Source organism: Sardina pilchardus, chromosome 9 (genome assembly GCF_963854185.1).
Source record: "Sardina pilchardus chromosome 9, fSarPil1.1, whole genome shotgun sequence".
Taxonomy (NCBI): Eukaryota; Metazoa; Chordata; class Actinopteri; order Clupeiformes; family Clupeidae; genus Sardina; species Sardina pilchardus.
Genome location: NC_085002.1, coordinates 29,026,507 through 29,041,172, shown reverse-complemented (window position 1 = coordinate 29,041,172; position 14,666 = coordinate 29,026,507). Strand labels below are relative to the sequence as shown.

Sequence of the window (14,666 nt, the reverse complement as noted above, 5' to 3'; positions counted from 1 at the left end):
CCTTTGTTGAAGTTCCAGTAGCCTATATGGATCCAATACGTGTATGACAGAGAAAACAGTGCCAATGAACGCTACTGAAGTCGCTGATTACACTTAGCTGCTGTTTGAAATGCATGGGACAACTACACGGGCTGGGCCACTCTGTAGGACCACGGACAGCGCCACTAATTACCTGCTGATTATCTAAAATGTCAACTCAGACATCCAGCAGAGAGGAAGGGCACCTGGATAGTGGTGCATAAAAGATGCAACTTTTAATAACTTCAGGGCCTGGCGATGATGGGTTTGTGACATTTGTAGGCCTACCTTATATTCTAAAAGAAAGAAAATCTAAGATACACACAGATGGTGCAAAATGCCACAAAACGGACGAGGATGATGATCCCAGCTTAACAAACTGCGGAAGTGCGCAAAGTCTCTTTGAGAAGAATCCATTGAAGACATAGCCGTACAGTCGTACTGCCATCAGGACAGACAGACGAGGCACGCAATAGAGTCACTGTGAATATGGGGTGAATGATATGTTAAGATTACTGTTTGTCATCGGAGTCCCGAGCTGACATCTCCTCTCGACTGGAGTGATGGTTTTCTTGTCTTCTCCGGCGCTAGGATCCAGCAGGGTCTGAATCTCCTCCCATCCCGTGCTGTCTGTATTCCTTATTTTGCCACAGGAGCCAAGCTCACATGTCGGTTACTTCCTGGCGGAGAAGCATTGCCAATGCAGGGTCCGCGACTCTCCGGCTGGAAGGACGGAGAACCTGCTCTATGTTTACCCATAGAACAGTGACAAGAAGCGAGTCAGTTGACCCCAACGGTCAGGAATAACTTGAGGGAATGTTAGAAAATCTAGTTTGGAACGCGAAACCGAGGGCTTAGTGTGTACGGGTGGTAGGCTACACTGAATGTCCCTCAGACTACAAGACAGAATGAGTTGCGGCTCAACCCGCTAACAACTGATGCCGCTACTGCCGTGACATTCTCTCTGTCAAGTGCAAATACATTTTTTGACGTTGAATTTCACTCGTCAATGGCTTTTGTGAGCGGTGCATATTCGGACATGCGAAGACCACTGGTATCCTGCTGTTGCGGGATCTTCTGTTCGATTTTGTCAGCTCTCCTCGTTCTATCGGGCAGTTGTGATCCCGGTAAGTCATCTCCTCCATGCTAAACAGTCCACATTAACTTTTCCCTTTTCATGTCTCGTTTCATGGAATATGTGTCACGGTGATAATGCTGAAAGTATCTGTTAAGCGAGTGGGAAAAGAAACATTATATTTTAGTTAATTTTTAACGCTTCAATTAGGCTACAGGAGGTGTCACCGTTTTCATGAATGGGCAACCTATCTGTTATATTTATGTTCCGAGTCAAAAAGAATCTTAGCCAACGATTTTGTGATTATTTTCAGAGTAATACAAGCTTAATTTTGAGTAGTAAATGCTTCATATTTTAGACACTAACGCAAATGAACAGAGACGTGAGCCTATATTCATAGAGGACACTCTGTTTCGAGACAGGATATGTGCAACGCTGTTCACCAGTTTTGAAGATGTGGTTTAACCCACCGGCTTGAGACGATGGAGATGAATGTGCGCTCTAAAGTCATTTTGGTACCAGATTCGAGGTGGCGTGTGAACAGGTGTCTGAGTGGTAGCTTTAACATCGAATGTCTATAGTAGACCCACTGATAGGCCTTTTCGGGCTCTTAAACCTATGGGACAAATGCGCTATGCGTAATGTTTGCTCTCGTTCGTGTTCTATTTGTCAGTCGGAACACAACACCATTATGAGAGGACTACATTGATATGACATTTTTAGTCAAACTCGACTAACGGTTACTGATACAGTACAGATATAATTCATGTAAATGACCTTGGGGGAAGTATTCCTGTAATTTACATAAATCTGAATGGAGGTTTAAATGTATTCTATTTACTTTGGAGGGGAAAAAAAGGATGGCAGACTTTAATGACAGGCATCTGTGGCCTTCTAGTGTGTGAGGATTTTCCATAGATCCTTTAGACGGGCTGGTTGATTTAAACTTAGTAGCAGGCAATAAAAGGTTATGAATAACCATTCAACAATCAGAACAACAGCCATACAAAAGACTCGCACAACGTTTGATTAGACCCACATCTATGACCAGTTTAGTGTTCTCTTGGCAGCAGCATGTTCATCAGAGGATTCTTGTTGCTTAGATAACTCTACCCTTTTGGTCTTCCTTCCCTCAGGCTTTTCTAATCTTTAGTTAATAATACTGTATGCTCCTAGCCATGCCCCTCTTACAAGGTGATGGCCTAAGGCACTGACAGTGGCTGTCAATCAATTTACACATCCTACTCTTGTTTTACTTGGAGCCTGTCATCTTGATAGAGGAGCCTCTCAGACAATTGTTGTCCTCTTTTCATATTCTTTACCTTTCTGTCAGACTATGGAGATTTAGACAGTATAGGGTAGAATTAATTCACAGTCTTTGTCTAAGGCTCCGTTTCGTCCTTTGAAATGGATGGTGAAAAAGTAATCTCAGTCAGCAACCGCCAGTGTGGTGTTCACTCTCTGTTTCATGAACAGGTGCTTTTACGGTACTGCTGATGAGTAGTGGGCATTAGTGTAGGTCTCCCCCTTCCCCAGTTTGCCTTGTTGGATTTCTGTATGATCCCAGTGGTTCTGATGAATGGTGGGGCACGTTCACCACGGCTAAGACTGGGGGAGAGGAGTCGGAGTGGCAGCGGGAGCATGTGAACAAACCCGGATGTGTGATGTTTGGCCCAGGCTTTCATAAATGATGAGAGGTCTTGGGACCCCAGACTGTTTTGCCAAGGCTGGACTCTTGGCCCAGCGGTGCTGTGGTGATGGTAATCTGTGCTGCTTTAGAATATGTTCCCATTGTTTTATCAAAGCTCCAGAATTGAAGGCATGCTGGATTATTTGGTTTAGGAAGGGTTGGGATTTCCCATTATATAAGTCTCTTTGTTTATGGAATTCTGTGTTTCAGTGTCAGCTTCATTGTGTGTGTGTGTGTGTGTGTGTGTGTGTGTGTGTGTGTGTGTGTGTGTGTGTGTGTGTGTGTGTGTGTGTGTGTGTGTGTGTGTGTGTGTGTGTGTCTGTGTGTGTGTGTGTGTGTGTCTGTAAGTGTGTGTGTGTGCGCGCACCTACATGTGTGTTTGCTTTATAAATTGTTAAAACCATATGTTCCTCCTCCCCATAACTGGTGCAATGTGACAAATGTGGTAAATGTGTACATGTATGCAATGCATGTGTGTCTGACTTCTTTTGTGTGTGTGTGTGTGTGTGTGTGTGTGTGTGTGTGTGTGTGTGTGTGTGTGTGTGTGTGGAATTTAATGAGAACGGCAGACCATGTTGTCCCATTCAACCAGACTCTCACAATGGTGGCATTGAATGCAAGCCACAGAAAGCCCCTCATAATATCAGCTATACAACTGGAATCAAATTTAAAATAAGTGACACTGATTTTTCATCTGTTAAGCTCAGCCAGTGTTGTGAATATCCAGTATTAGACATAACAGTAGTTTTACTCCATGTCCCGATGACTGTCGATCTCATTTAATTTGCTTCTTAGCAGTAATAGCACAGGGAGCAGTTACTGTTGAGAAGTGGCATGATCTGACAACATCTATTTTCAACAAGTTAGACTACGTATATCCATTTACCATGTCAAAGGTTACTGATACAGTATTATTAAAGTTATACAGTATTAGTGAATGTTGCTCAGCATGAATGGAATTAAATATACGGTACATTGGACATATTGTCTGCCACAAAGTAAGCATGTTGAAATTATTTCAGTTTAAAGCCATATACAGGAAATTGGAATCGGATTGAAATATTAGTAGTATACTAGTAGTAGAAGTAACAGTGAATTTCTAAGCCTAAGTGGTAGCGTTTTTAAAGGAACATTTCCCATCAAAAGAGGCTATATAAGACATCAGCAGAACTGCTTTCTCTGTATCACCTCTATGATCTAACTGACTGTTTTAAATCAGTTTATATGCATGAACACTTGCCTGCTGGCAGGGAAAAAAGGTTTATTTCTCATCCTGCGTATTTTTGTCTCTGTTTATTGCCTCATCATTTATTCTCTTGTATTTGCGTCACTAATCGTGCACATACAATACCAACCACAATTATATGGCAAAAATACAAGACTTTTTATTTTATGGTTGCGTGTGTGTGTGTGTCTTTGTGTGTGTGTGTGTGTGTGTGTGTGCGTGCGCACGTGTGAGAGCATGGCTATTTGTTCTGTGCTGTGCTGTGGGACTTGTGTGCTGTATATGTGTGTGTTTGTAGTGTATGTGTGTGTGTACGTATGTGAACACACACATGCACATGCTTGCCGCGCACAGATCTAATAATGACCACAGGGCTCTGCGCTGACCGCTGGCGGCCAGAGTGCCGTGCGCTGCGCTGTGCTGTGCTGCGCTGCGTCCTGCGAGATGGGACAGCAACCTTCAACCTGACAGGTGATGAGTAGAGCAGGAGAGAGAGGCTCGGCGCACAATGCATCACGGGCCCCACGTCCGTCTTTGTTGTGATATTAATACTTTACTGTCCTTCGTGCTCTCTGCTGGACGGTCCAGTCATTCCTAATGAGGTCTGTGCTCGCTGGCGAGTGAGTGATTGAGAGGACGGAGCAGTAATGAAATCAGAAAGGGATCCCTCGCTCGCTCCCCTTTCTTCTCTGGACGTCTCCAGGAGCTGGCCTGAATACAAGAGGCAGTAAATCATTTAATTGCAGCCAGAGAGAAAATCAATAACATGGAAGCATTAAAAGTAATGGAATGCATTGATCCCAATCCATATTTTAGATTGTAGATCAGGCTGCCATTTTCTCCTCTGCTATGCTTGAGTCATCGGGGTATGTTGAGTTTTCTTTTGCTGAGAGAGAGAGAGAGAGAGAGAGAGAGAGAGAGAGAGAGAAGAGAGAGAGAGAGAGAGAGAGAGAGAGAGAGAGAGAGACAGAAAGAGAGAGAGAGAGAGAGAAAGGGGGGTGAACCAGTGGAGAGGGTTTCAACATCTTTTGCCAATAGAGCACGTCTGGTCTATGGAAGGTGCACAGCTCTCTGTTCTTGGCGGGACTTCTTAATTAGATTCCAATGATCAGAGCCTGATTCCACTTAGCTCGCTGCCATCGCTCAGGGCATGCTCATACGAATCAGGACTCGCTAATTCAACACCTGTGGGCTTTATGGAAAGATTGTACACTTTGGGGGGAATACTGTAATGTTAGAGTCATGCAGGCTACTGTAAGCATCCTTTCACGTGCCACAGAGTGCATTACAATTTTGTTAATGTAACATCCCAGAATTATGCAGAGTAAAGAAGCTTATTTTTACAGTTCAGTTTTACAGAGAGCATATTTGCCAAGTTTTTGAATGTGGTAATGATACAATCAAACACCCCTCAACACAAATATATAAGTAGTGTATATGAACAGGGGAAAAAATATTCACACACAGTAACATTCATTCATTCCCCACAAGAGTAGGACCAAAAAGGGTTTCCAAAGAAAGGTGATTTTTTTTCTCTACCACTGTCTCAGACACCTTGGGAACCACCACAGGAAAATTTCAACATCCGCTCCTGTGAAACACTTTAAAAATTAAACAGCCTGCCCTGAAACTCTTCAGTCTGTCCAACTCTGTTAGACTTTGTCACTGGATTTTTCCAGCCACCTTAGAGAGAGAGAGAGAGAGAGAGAGAGAGAGAGAGAGAGAGAGAAAGAGAGAGAGAGAGAGAGACTCGTATTTGTGTGGAATCTGGTGCTGGACATGGTTGATGAGGATTAGCCGTTGGTTACGTATGCTTGCATGAGTCACAGAGCAGACAACCTCTCTATTGAGGTGATCACCTTGGACGGTCAGGAATATGCCGCCCCAGCAGCTTGTTAGCACCAGGAGACCAGGCAGGAAGTGTGGAAAGTGCATTTTGTCCACACAGTGGGCCACCGCGTAATCTGCCCAGTGCCCAGGCCCTGTGTCCCGCCGGCAGCAGAGGCCATATGTGGGGCCGCCGTCCATCCGTCGGTGTTTTTTTTTTCAATTATTATTTTGTTTTTAGAAATTCTGATGACACAGGAGAGCGTCTCAGCCAGGGCAGTGTCTTATTTAGCTCCCAGGATCACGACGCGCCGCACGCAAACAGCTCTTCGTTTGTGTCTGCCGTGTTCTAACATGTGAAGGAACAATGGAATAGATGATAATGGGTACGTCACGTCACTCACGTTTCACTCATTACACGTTTCAAACCAGCCGTCATATTACCGACACTCCCTGACATGTATGAAGACGTCACGTCACGTATCAGATTGACAAAAGTGTTTGTTTCCCAGCTTTAGATCCTTAGTGATGTATCAGGTTGGCATGGTCTGGGCATATCATATCTTTAGACGAGTGCAGACCAGGCTTGAGGAGGTAACAAAGGGAAAGATGGAATTCTGAGAAACGTTTTAATGAGATGCAGTCAATAGACTTCTCTTATCTGAGGACTCTTGAGGACCAGTGCACCACAGCTTATGCTGACTTAAAGGGAGTCCTCGGAGGTGTGTGTGTGTGTGTGTGTGTGTATATATGTGTGTGTGTGTGTGTGTGTGTGTGTGTGTGTGCTCGCTCATATCTCTTTTGCTGTAACCACTGTAGCGTGTTTCCTGTCACGCGGTACCCTGACACATGTTCAATAACCTGCCCAACAGAAACTCTCATTATTGTGAGACCCTGGTTAATTACTGGGCCATTATTGACTCAAGATCCCACTGCATATAAGCAAATGCAGCTGGATATTAGTGATTAGTGAAACCTGTGTTGGGAACAACACGGATACACTTTGTTATCTGGTGCTTGGATAAGCTATCTTAATCCTGTATTCTGTGCAAGTTATGATGGAAGTTGCTAACACTAAGTGATACTAGGTGAATACAAATATGTGTTTCATTGTGTCGCAGTGTTGCAGTGTTGTATATTACAACTGTGGCAAAACGTGGTCCTACAATCAAAATATGTAGATGATTCTTCATACTTATTGTTTCACACACACAGACACACACACAATCAATATTTGGTTGTATTTGGGCTGTTTTTCCCCTGTGTTGAGCTTGATCTCCTCTGACCCATGGAGTTGAGGCTGGCCACAGCGTTTGGCCCAGTGCCATAGCCTCAGTGATGCTCCTGTGGACTTGATCATGCGCTCTGTTTAGGGCTCTTAATCCTAAACCCTTTGTCTTTTCTACATGGATGACAATTTGTTTAGAAAAAAAACAGTTAAAAAAAGAGTACCCTCCTGAATTAGCATTACACTGGTCTAAGTGTTCCAAATCTGACGGATTAGACCCGAGAGATCCCCTCAAACAAGCAAGCCGTTGAAGTGCCTTTAAACCTCTCAGCAAATGTTCTATTGGAGGCACTTAGACGCCCGCCCCGAACCAAAAGCCTCTAAGAAGAGCAGCCTTGCGTGTCTTTTGATTTCTGAGCGGGAGGAAGTAAATGCATATGTCCTCATTTTCAGGGGACCAATTATAGAGTGCTAGTCTCTCTCTCTCTCTCTCTCTCTCTCGCTCTCGCTCTCTCTCTCTCTATTTCTCTGTCTGTTAGTTTTCCCACAGCCTCATTCGCTGGAAGCAAGCTTGAAAGGAGGAAGAGGCTCACTTCCCTGATTGCATTTGGCTTTGTGATAAATTATTATTTACTCTTGTGAGGAAAACAATACATTCAATAACTAAATCCTTCCCACCCCCATCACAAAGAGTCTCTTCCTTACAGCAAATAGTGCTGTGAATAGGATGATTGAATGGATAAATGTCGCATATTGATTATAAATGCTGTTTTTGTCTTCACCACAATAGGTTTTTGTGTGTGTGTGTGTGTGTGTGTGTGTGTGTGTGTGTGTGTGTGTGTGTGTGTGTTGTGGAAACACATGAGACTGAAAGAGGGTGTGTTGAAGTTCTGAGGGTCGGACATGAGACGCTACAATGATTTTATTTATAGCAGGCATTTATTGTGGTTAAAGGTGGCCATTGCCGATGTCAGAGTTATCACTGCAGCAGGCAGCAACTCCCCAGCCACTCCCCTTAATATCTCACCTTCACAACGGGAAATCAAACCTCATTTAGAATTAAATATAACCTTCCTTTCCAAGGTATACCGTCATTTCCTGTATACATTGATTTTGCTCAATTTCTTCAGCTATGAGGTTAATATATGGGGCGGTTAATATGGAATTAATATGTTTTTTTTTTTTTTTTAACATGCGTAAAACACTGTCCTGTGGCTTATACACAATGTGGCTAATACACAGGAAATCACCGTAATGTAAAGTTAATATAGGTTGAAGTGTATAGGAGTAGGAGTAGGAATAGGAATAAACCTTAATGTGATATCATGTACATAATCATTATTAGCGACGTGACCCTGTTAATGTGAAGCTTGAGGGCAGGGGAACTGCATTGCAGTAAACCTAAAGTAATCAGCAAGTGCTGGAAAATAGGACATGGGATAGTATTAGGGAGTAGTTGCGATCCGCCAGTGATGGTCCACATTATTGCCACACTCCATTGGCCAAGAAACACACTGTCACTAACAAGATCCTTTGAAGAATCTATAGTGTCCATGTATACGTGCATATAGGAGTACTGTACGTTAATAATCAGAGCCTTGTGTATGCACTTTATGTTTCCCACTGCTAAAGTACACCATGATGCTACTGAAGTTTCTATGGCTGCTGTAACATGCCTTTGAGACTAAGAGAATAGCGAACTAGTCTTCCCTTCACGGCGCACAGTCCTTGACAGTTGTTGTGGCATTAAGGCCATCAGAGTGAAGCTCGTGCTCAGATCCTAATCACCTTAATTAATAGACGACTCATTGTGACGTGCGCATCCATTATTGAGTCGAGCCGTGTTATTTTAAGATGGAGGGATATTATCTTAAGCTGTGATGATTGATGGGCAGGCTGATTGTGGGGTAGCTTTGTGAGGCTCTGTGCTTCAAGTGCTCGTATCATCTTCAGCCTCACTCCCCTTTCAGGACTATCAAAGACACATCCCTACTCATGCGTGCAAGAAAAACTTAAAGCTTCTCTCTCTCTCTCTCTCTCTCACTCCCTCCTTCACTCTCTGTCGTTATTCCCCTCTGTGGGTCTTTCCATGGTAAATGAGAAAGGCAGTGCAGATCTCATACAGCCTTAAATTCATTGTTAGGCGATGTCTTGACGCGTGAAATGCTATAAGTACTGTCTCATTTTCGTTGTCTTGCTCAATTGGCATGTTTATTTTGAATCACTGCCACAGAGTTGGTTACAAACACTGCTTTTATTTTTTCCATTCGATTCAGCTGCGCTATAAAAACAAACATATCTGCTTTTTTAATCCTAGCTATTAATATCTAATCATAGCACATATTTGTTCTTTATTGTGTGGCCTTAGTGAAGACCAGCTGCCCAAAGCACCGTGTGCTCTTTAATTAAACTCCCAACATTTGATTAATTCGTTTAAATGGGTTTACCTAAGCCCTTGATTGACTTAATCAGTGTGTTGGTAGATCATTAAGCTTCGTCAGTCTGCTGAGTGGATTTGCTTCAGTATACTTAATGGCCATGAGTCTCGGGGAGTCCCTTGGAGGGGCCGTCCTGATTGTCGAGCCGTAACGTATATGTGCAATAAGACATACGTACGTGCTCAGACGCGAGCGACTGCCAGGCCGCGAGTGGCTCTCGGTGGGGACAGGAAGGCGATGGATCCTGTGCGGAACCTAAATAGAGTGCTGCGGCAGAGCCTCATTCAGCATTGACTTTCCCTCAGGAAGTCTTTCGGTAGGGGCCGTCTAAAATAGGTTAGATCTCTCAACAGACAATGAAACAATGGGTCATCACTATTTCCATAAATACAGGATAAAGCCAGGATGTTAGTGTTCGGCGCACACAATGAATCTGGGCTTCATACAGTGGAGGGCTCAGAGCAATTGTGTTGTGAGCTGAGGGACCCGCCCCGGACAAGGGTCCTGTATATATGTTCTAGAGTCAGACTGGCTGTGCCTGAACCGTTTTTAGGTTGTCTCAGTGTTTAGCGTTGGTTATATTTCAGGCATATTATCTACCTTAGGAATATAATGGGGAAAAAAATTACAAATTTATTAAAGGGGAATTATGGACAAATCTTTACTTTTAAACTCGTTGTGCAATACATCAGTTTGCTTCATATTTGAACTATTTTAAATTGCATTGTTACTATCAAAAAATTAACAAATTAAAAAAATATTATATAATAAATAATGAATAAATAAATAACCAGTTCATCTTTATTACCATGACATTGGATACATGCTTAAAGTAAACATCAGTAAGTAAGACTTATCTCCTACAGAGAGTGACTTTTACAATAACATTGTCTAGCATGATGCATCGACCTGCTCTAATCTGATTACTGCATATCTAACTTATCAGCGTTTCTGCATGCAAACAGTAGAGCAGTCGCAGTAAGCAGATTCAGACAGAGCTGAGCATCATGGCTTAGTTCAGCGTAATTTGTTTTCTCTCTCTCTCTCACGCTCACAGATGCCTGAATCATCTTTTCAAAAGGCACGTGTTGTCTTGTGACTCTCTCATGTCGGACTTAAAAGCTATCCTGGTCTTATCTGTTTGCTGTTTGACTCTGATTGGAAGATATGAGGGGTCAGCAGAAGGTCATCCTAACACACACACACACACACACACACACACACACACACACACACACACAGAGAGACACACACACATGTGCACACACACACACACACACACACACACACACACACACACACACACACACACACACACACAACACACACACACACACACACACACACACACACACACACTATCTCTCTCTCTCACACACACACACACACACACATCCACACAAACATACACACACATACGCACACACACCAGCAAGGTGAGCCTCTCTTAAATACAGTGATCCAGCCTTAACAGAATTGTTTGTAGCATTGCCTGCAACAAAACAAAAATTGCTTGACTGCAGATTTTGACCCACGACATAATCTCCCATAAACAAACTCATTTTGCCCTTCTCACATCCCATGTCTTGTTGATAAATTATTCAGAGTGAGCAGGATTTGATAGCAACAACACCTCATTTGCCTAAGGTGGCAGCTGTTCTGAGAGGATATGTGGCACATATCTTTAGCTCCCAGCTTAATGTAGGGAAGACAGTGGGAACATTGCCAGTGCGTTGCATACATGTGCACCCCTATCAGCTGGATACTAGTTTAGCACACTGGATTGGATGGGTTCCACTTGGTCTCCATATATTAGAGTGTCCTCTCAGGTAATCGATACTCAAGACAGCAGTATTGAGAGGAGTGAAGAGGGGACAGCCATCGGACCACATCTCCCTGTGACTCGCTCTAAGAGCCGGGGGGTTTCTCAAGTAGGGATGCGGCCGCGGGAGACAACTTCACTCCGTCTCGTCCAGCTGGCCGACAGCGGGTGTCGCCGCGGAGTGGCAGGTACCTGCCGGCTGTCGGAGCTGCTGGACGCAATCGTTTGTATCCTGGCGACAGAGGAGACTAATGTAGCCCGGCGAGTACAGAAAACAGGTCGGCTCCGGCCGCGCTCGCTCTCTCTCCTGAACGTCACGTTGCTGTCCGGGAGACGGAGGGCAGAGTGGAGAGAACTTCAAGTGCTCGGAGAACACTTTGTTTTGGTCAAGAGACTTATTTTTCCAGTTAGGTCAATTTTCGGCGATATATAGTCTGCCGTCTGAAAGCAGGTTGTGTAAGAGCTCACTCTACACTCACTGTCCTCTCCCTCTGACCTGGATGCGGTATCACTGCACAAGATTCAGACTGTCTGTGTTGTTTACTGCCAGAGAGACTTCATTCTGATCTACAGGAGATCAGATTTTGGCCTCTCTTGTTTGCAACTAATCTATATCTCGGCAACGCTGTCAAATCCAAAAGTCGCATGCTCGGAGCGCAACAGCATCCTATGTGTCCTGCACCGTACACAACGCCCAACGGCAGGCTCCCTGACCTTTTCGGATCGAATGTCTGCAAATGCGGTGAATGCCCTTTCAAACGGTGTGCTCTCCGCCGCCGTGTAAATGTCTGCCTCGCTATTTGGGGATGTTTGTGCAGCGAATTTAGTGCCGCCCGCGCCAAAAAGGCTGTTGAGAGAGTGGCGAGAGGGGAGAGCGCGGCACGGCGCGGCGCGCTCATAAAAAGGATGAGCGATGGACGGGGTCTTTGTGTGTGTGTGTGTGTGTGTGTGTGTGTGTGTGTGTGCGCATGAGTGAGCTGAGCCCTGTGGCCCTGCCGACGGACCGCCATTCACTCCACACAAACCTCACGCTTCATAACACAACACAAGGTCATGGTCTGGTGTGTACAGAGTGTTTACATATGACATCTTTATCCTATGTACACACACACACACACACACACACACACACACACACACACACAGAGATACACACACTGCACATACACATATACACACACACACACACTCACACACACAAGTACATACATATACACACATTTTATATTGATGTATATAATGTTACTTGCACAGTGCTCCTTGACTATGCCACTTCTTCTTGGAGGTTGTGCATAGTGCGTGATTGGACCGATTGGTGAGTTTCACAGTTGGACAGTAAGTGTGGAAAGTGTGTGTACATGTGTTTGTGTGTGTGTGTGTATGTTTGTGTTTGTCTGTGTGTGTGTGTCTGGAAAGTGTGAATGTGTGCAGTGCTGTCAGTGGTGTGTTTGACAATCAGGTGATTGAGGGCTGTTTGTGTGGATGTGGGTGCCATGGAGACCTCTTACTTAATTAAAGCCGTGACCTCCCCTGGTAGTTTGGAAGGTGCTATTCTGAGGCCTCTGGTGGCCGTGATGCTTGTTTGTGAGTGTTGCTGGATGCATAGGGAAGAGGGTGGATGGATAGCGGATCGTGTTTTGATCTAGGGGGGATTGCCGAAAGGTTTTTTTATGTGACCAAGCTGCAGTTTGGGGCCTGGCTGGGTTTTTTTGTGATTCTCTGTCTTTATGCTCGTGTGCATGGAGACCCAGTGCCTAGCGTGCTCACTGAATGCCAGCACAAAGCCCCGTGTAGCTGAGAAATCCACCGCCTGCTTGTGCTCTGTTGACGTGCGGCTTTGCGTGGCGTTGTGTTGTGTGATCCGTGTCCGCAGGTAGAGTCGCCTGAGCCTTTGTGCTGTGCGGCTCGCTGTGGCTTTGCGGAATCTCACCTAATCTCCTGACCAGGGGGAGAACAGCAGTGGGTGTGTGTGTGTGTGTGTGTGTGTGTGTGTGTGTGTGTGTGTGTGTGTGGGGTGTAGACCATTACCATGCTGCTGTCTGCTGCCCACTTTCATCAAAGTAACAGGATTCTTTCAGTCACTCAACCTGTCTGTTAGAATCCATCTAAAGCCCCTCAGTCTCCTATTCACTCTCTCCCTCTCTCCATCTCTCCCTCTCTTTCTCCCTCTCTGTCCCTCTTTCCTCTCTCTGTCACTCACTGTATCACTCTCTCTCATTCTTTCTCCCCCTCTCTCTCTCTCCTTTTTTCCCTCTCTCTCTATAACTGTCGGAGATTGCGGTGCACTTTATTTGATATAAAACCAGCAAACAGAGCCGCTCACAGAGCGGAAGGTTCCAGACAGTCTATGAGGGTTTTTTTTCATTAAAAGTTTGCCACTTATATTGCTATATGTGATTGTATTAAATCATATTCATATGTCAGCCTGAGCTGTATTCGCTTGTCTACTTTGCATATGTTTCTGCCTGTGTGTGTATGTGTGTGTGTGTGTGTGTGTATATTTGTGTCTATGTGGGGGGTATGCAGAGATGAATGCCAGTAGTAATTTAGCCTTCTTCTGTGTCACTGATTTGTATATGATTACTGAATCTGCTTTTCATCAAGTCCCTTAACCAAGATGAGACCCTGGCGAAATGAAAGTGAATTAAAGCAGATTGCTCACTCCGGTCACACAAGCTTATTATTTTGACTCACTCTTGACCGACAGATAAATTGCCACTGACCTCGGAGCTGGTCATTGGCATTACCTAAATGTCTGATGATTATTATTCTCATTTCAGCGACGCTGTGCCGATGGCCGCTGCCGCGCTGTCCTTTAAACCTTTCAGTGTTAATGACTCTGGACGGGAGGCAAACAAATGGGCGCGCTCTTAATCGCGCAGCTCGAATGAATCGACTTAGTGCAGCCGCGCCTAATTAATCCCACGCGTGATGATGCAACGCCTGGTAATTGCTGAGCAGAGGATGGGAAAATGTGTTTGTGCAAGCATCTCATTTCTGTGTCCCTGAGCCCCAGCATGACTACCTCAAGATGGGGGAAGCACCGCACAAAAGAAGGAGACGGGGGAGAAAGGGAAAAAAACAGAAGAAATGAAGGAACAAACTCCCCCTAGGCTTTGAAGAAAGTTCAAATTAATTTCCCACCGTTATCTGGAGTGGGGCGGCAAGGCGCCTTGGCTGTGCTCTCTCTCTCTCTCTCTCTTTCTTTCTTTTTTTCTCCCTCTCTCTCTCCCTCTCCCTGTCTTTCTTTCTCTCTCCCCTTCTCTCTCTTTCTCCCTCTCTCTCCCTGTCTCTCTCTCTCTCTCTCTCTCTCTCTCTCTCTCTCTTTCCCTCTCACCCTGTC

At 44.7% G+C, this 14,666-nt stretch overlaps 1 protein-coding gene across 1 annotated transcript in view; it reads left to right on the top strand.

The window, feature by feature from the left end:
• Positions 1–708: 708 nt before the first annotated feature.
• The window catches only part of ca16b (carbonic anhydrase XVI b), a 69,970-nt gene continuing 56,012 nt past the window's right edge, over positions 709–14,666 (top strand). Inside the window, exon 1 of the mRNA XM_062544623.1 lies at positions 709–1,145. Coding sequence (XP_062400607.1) covers positions 1,028–1,145 — 118 coding nt within the window. The 5' untranslated portion in view covers positions 709–1,027. The remainder of the gene's footprint in view (positions 1,146–14,666) is intronic.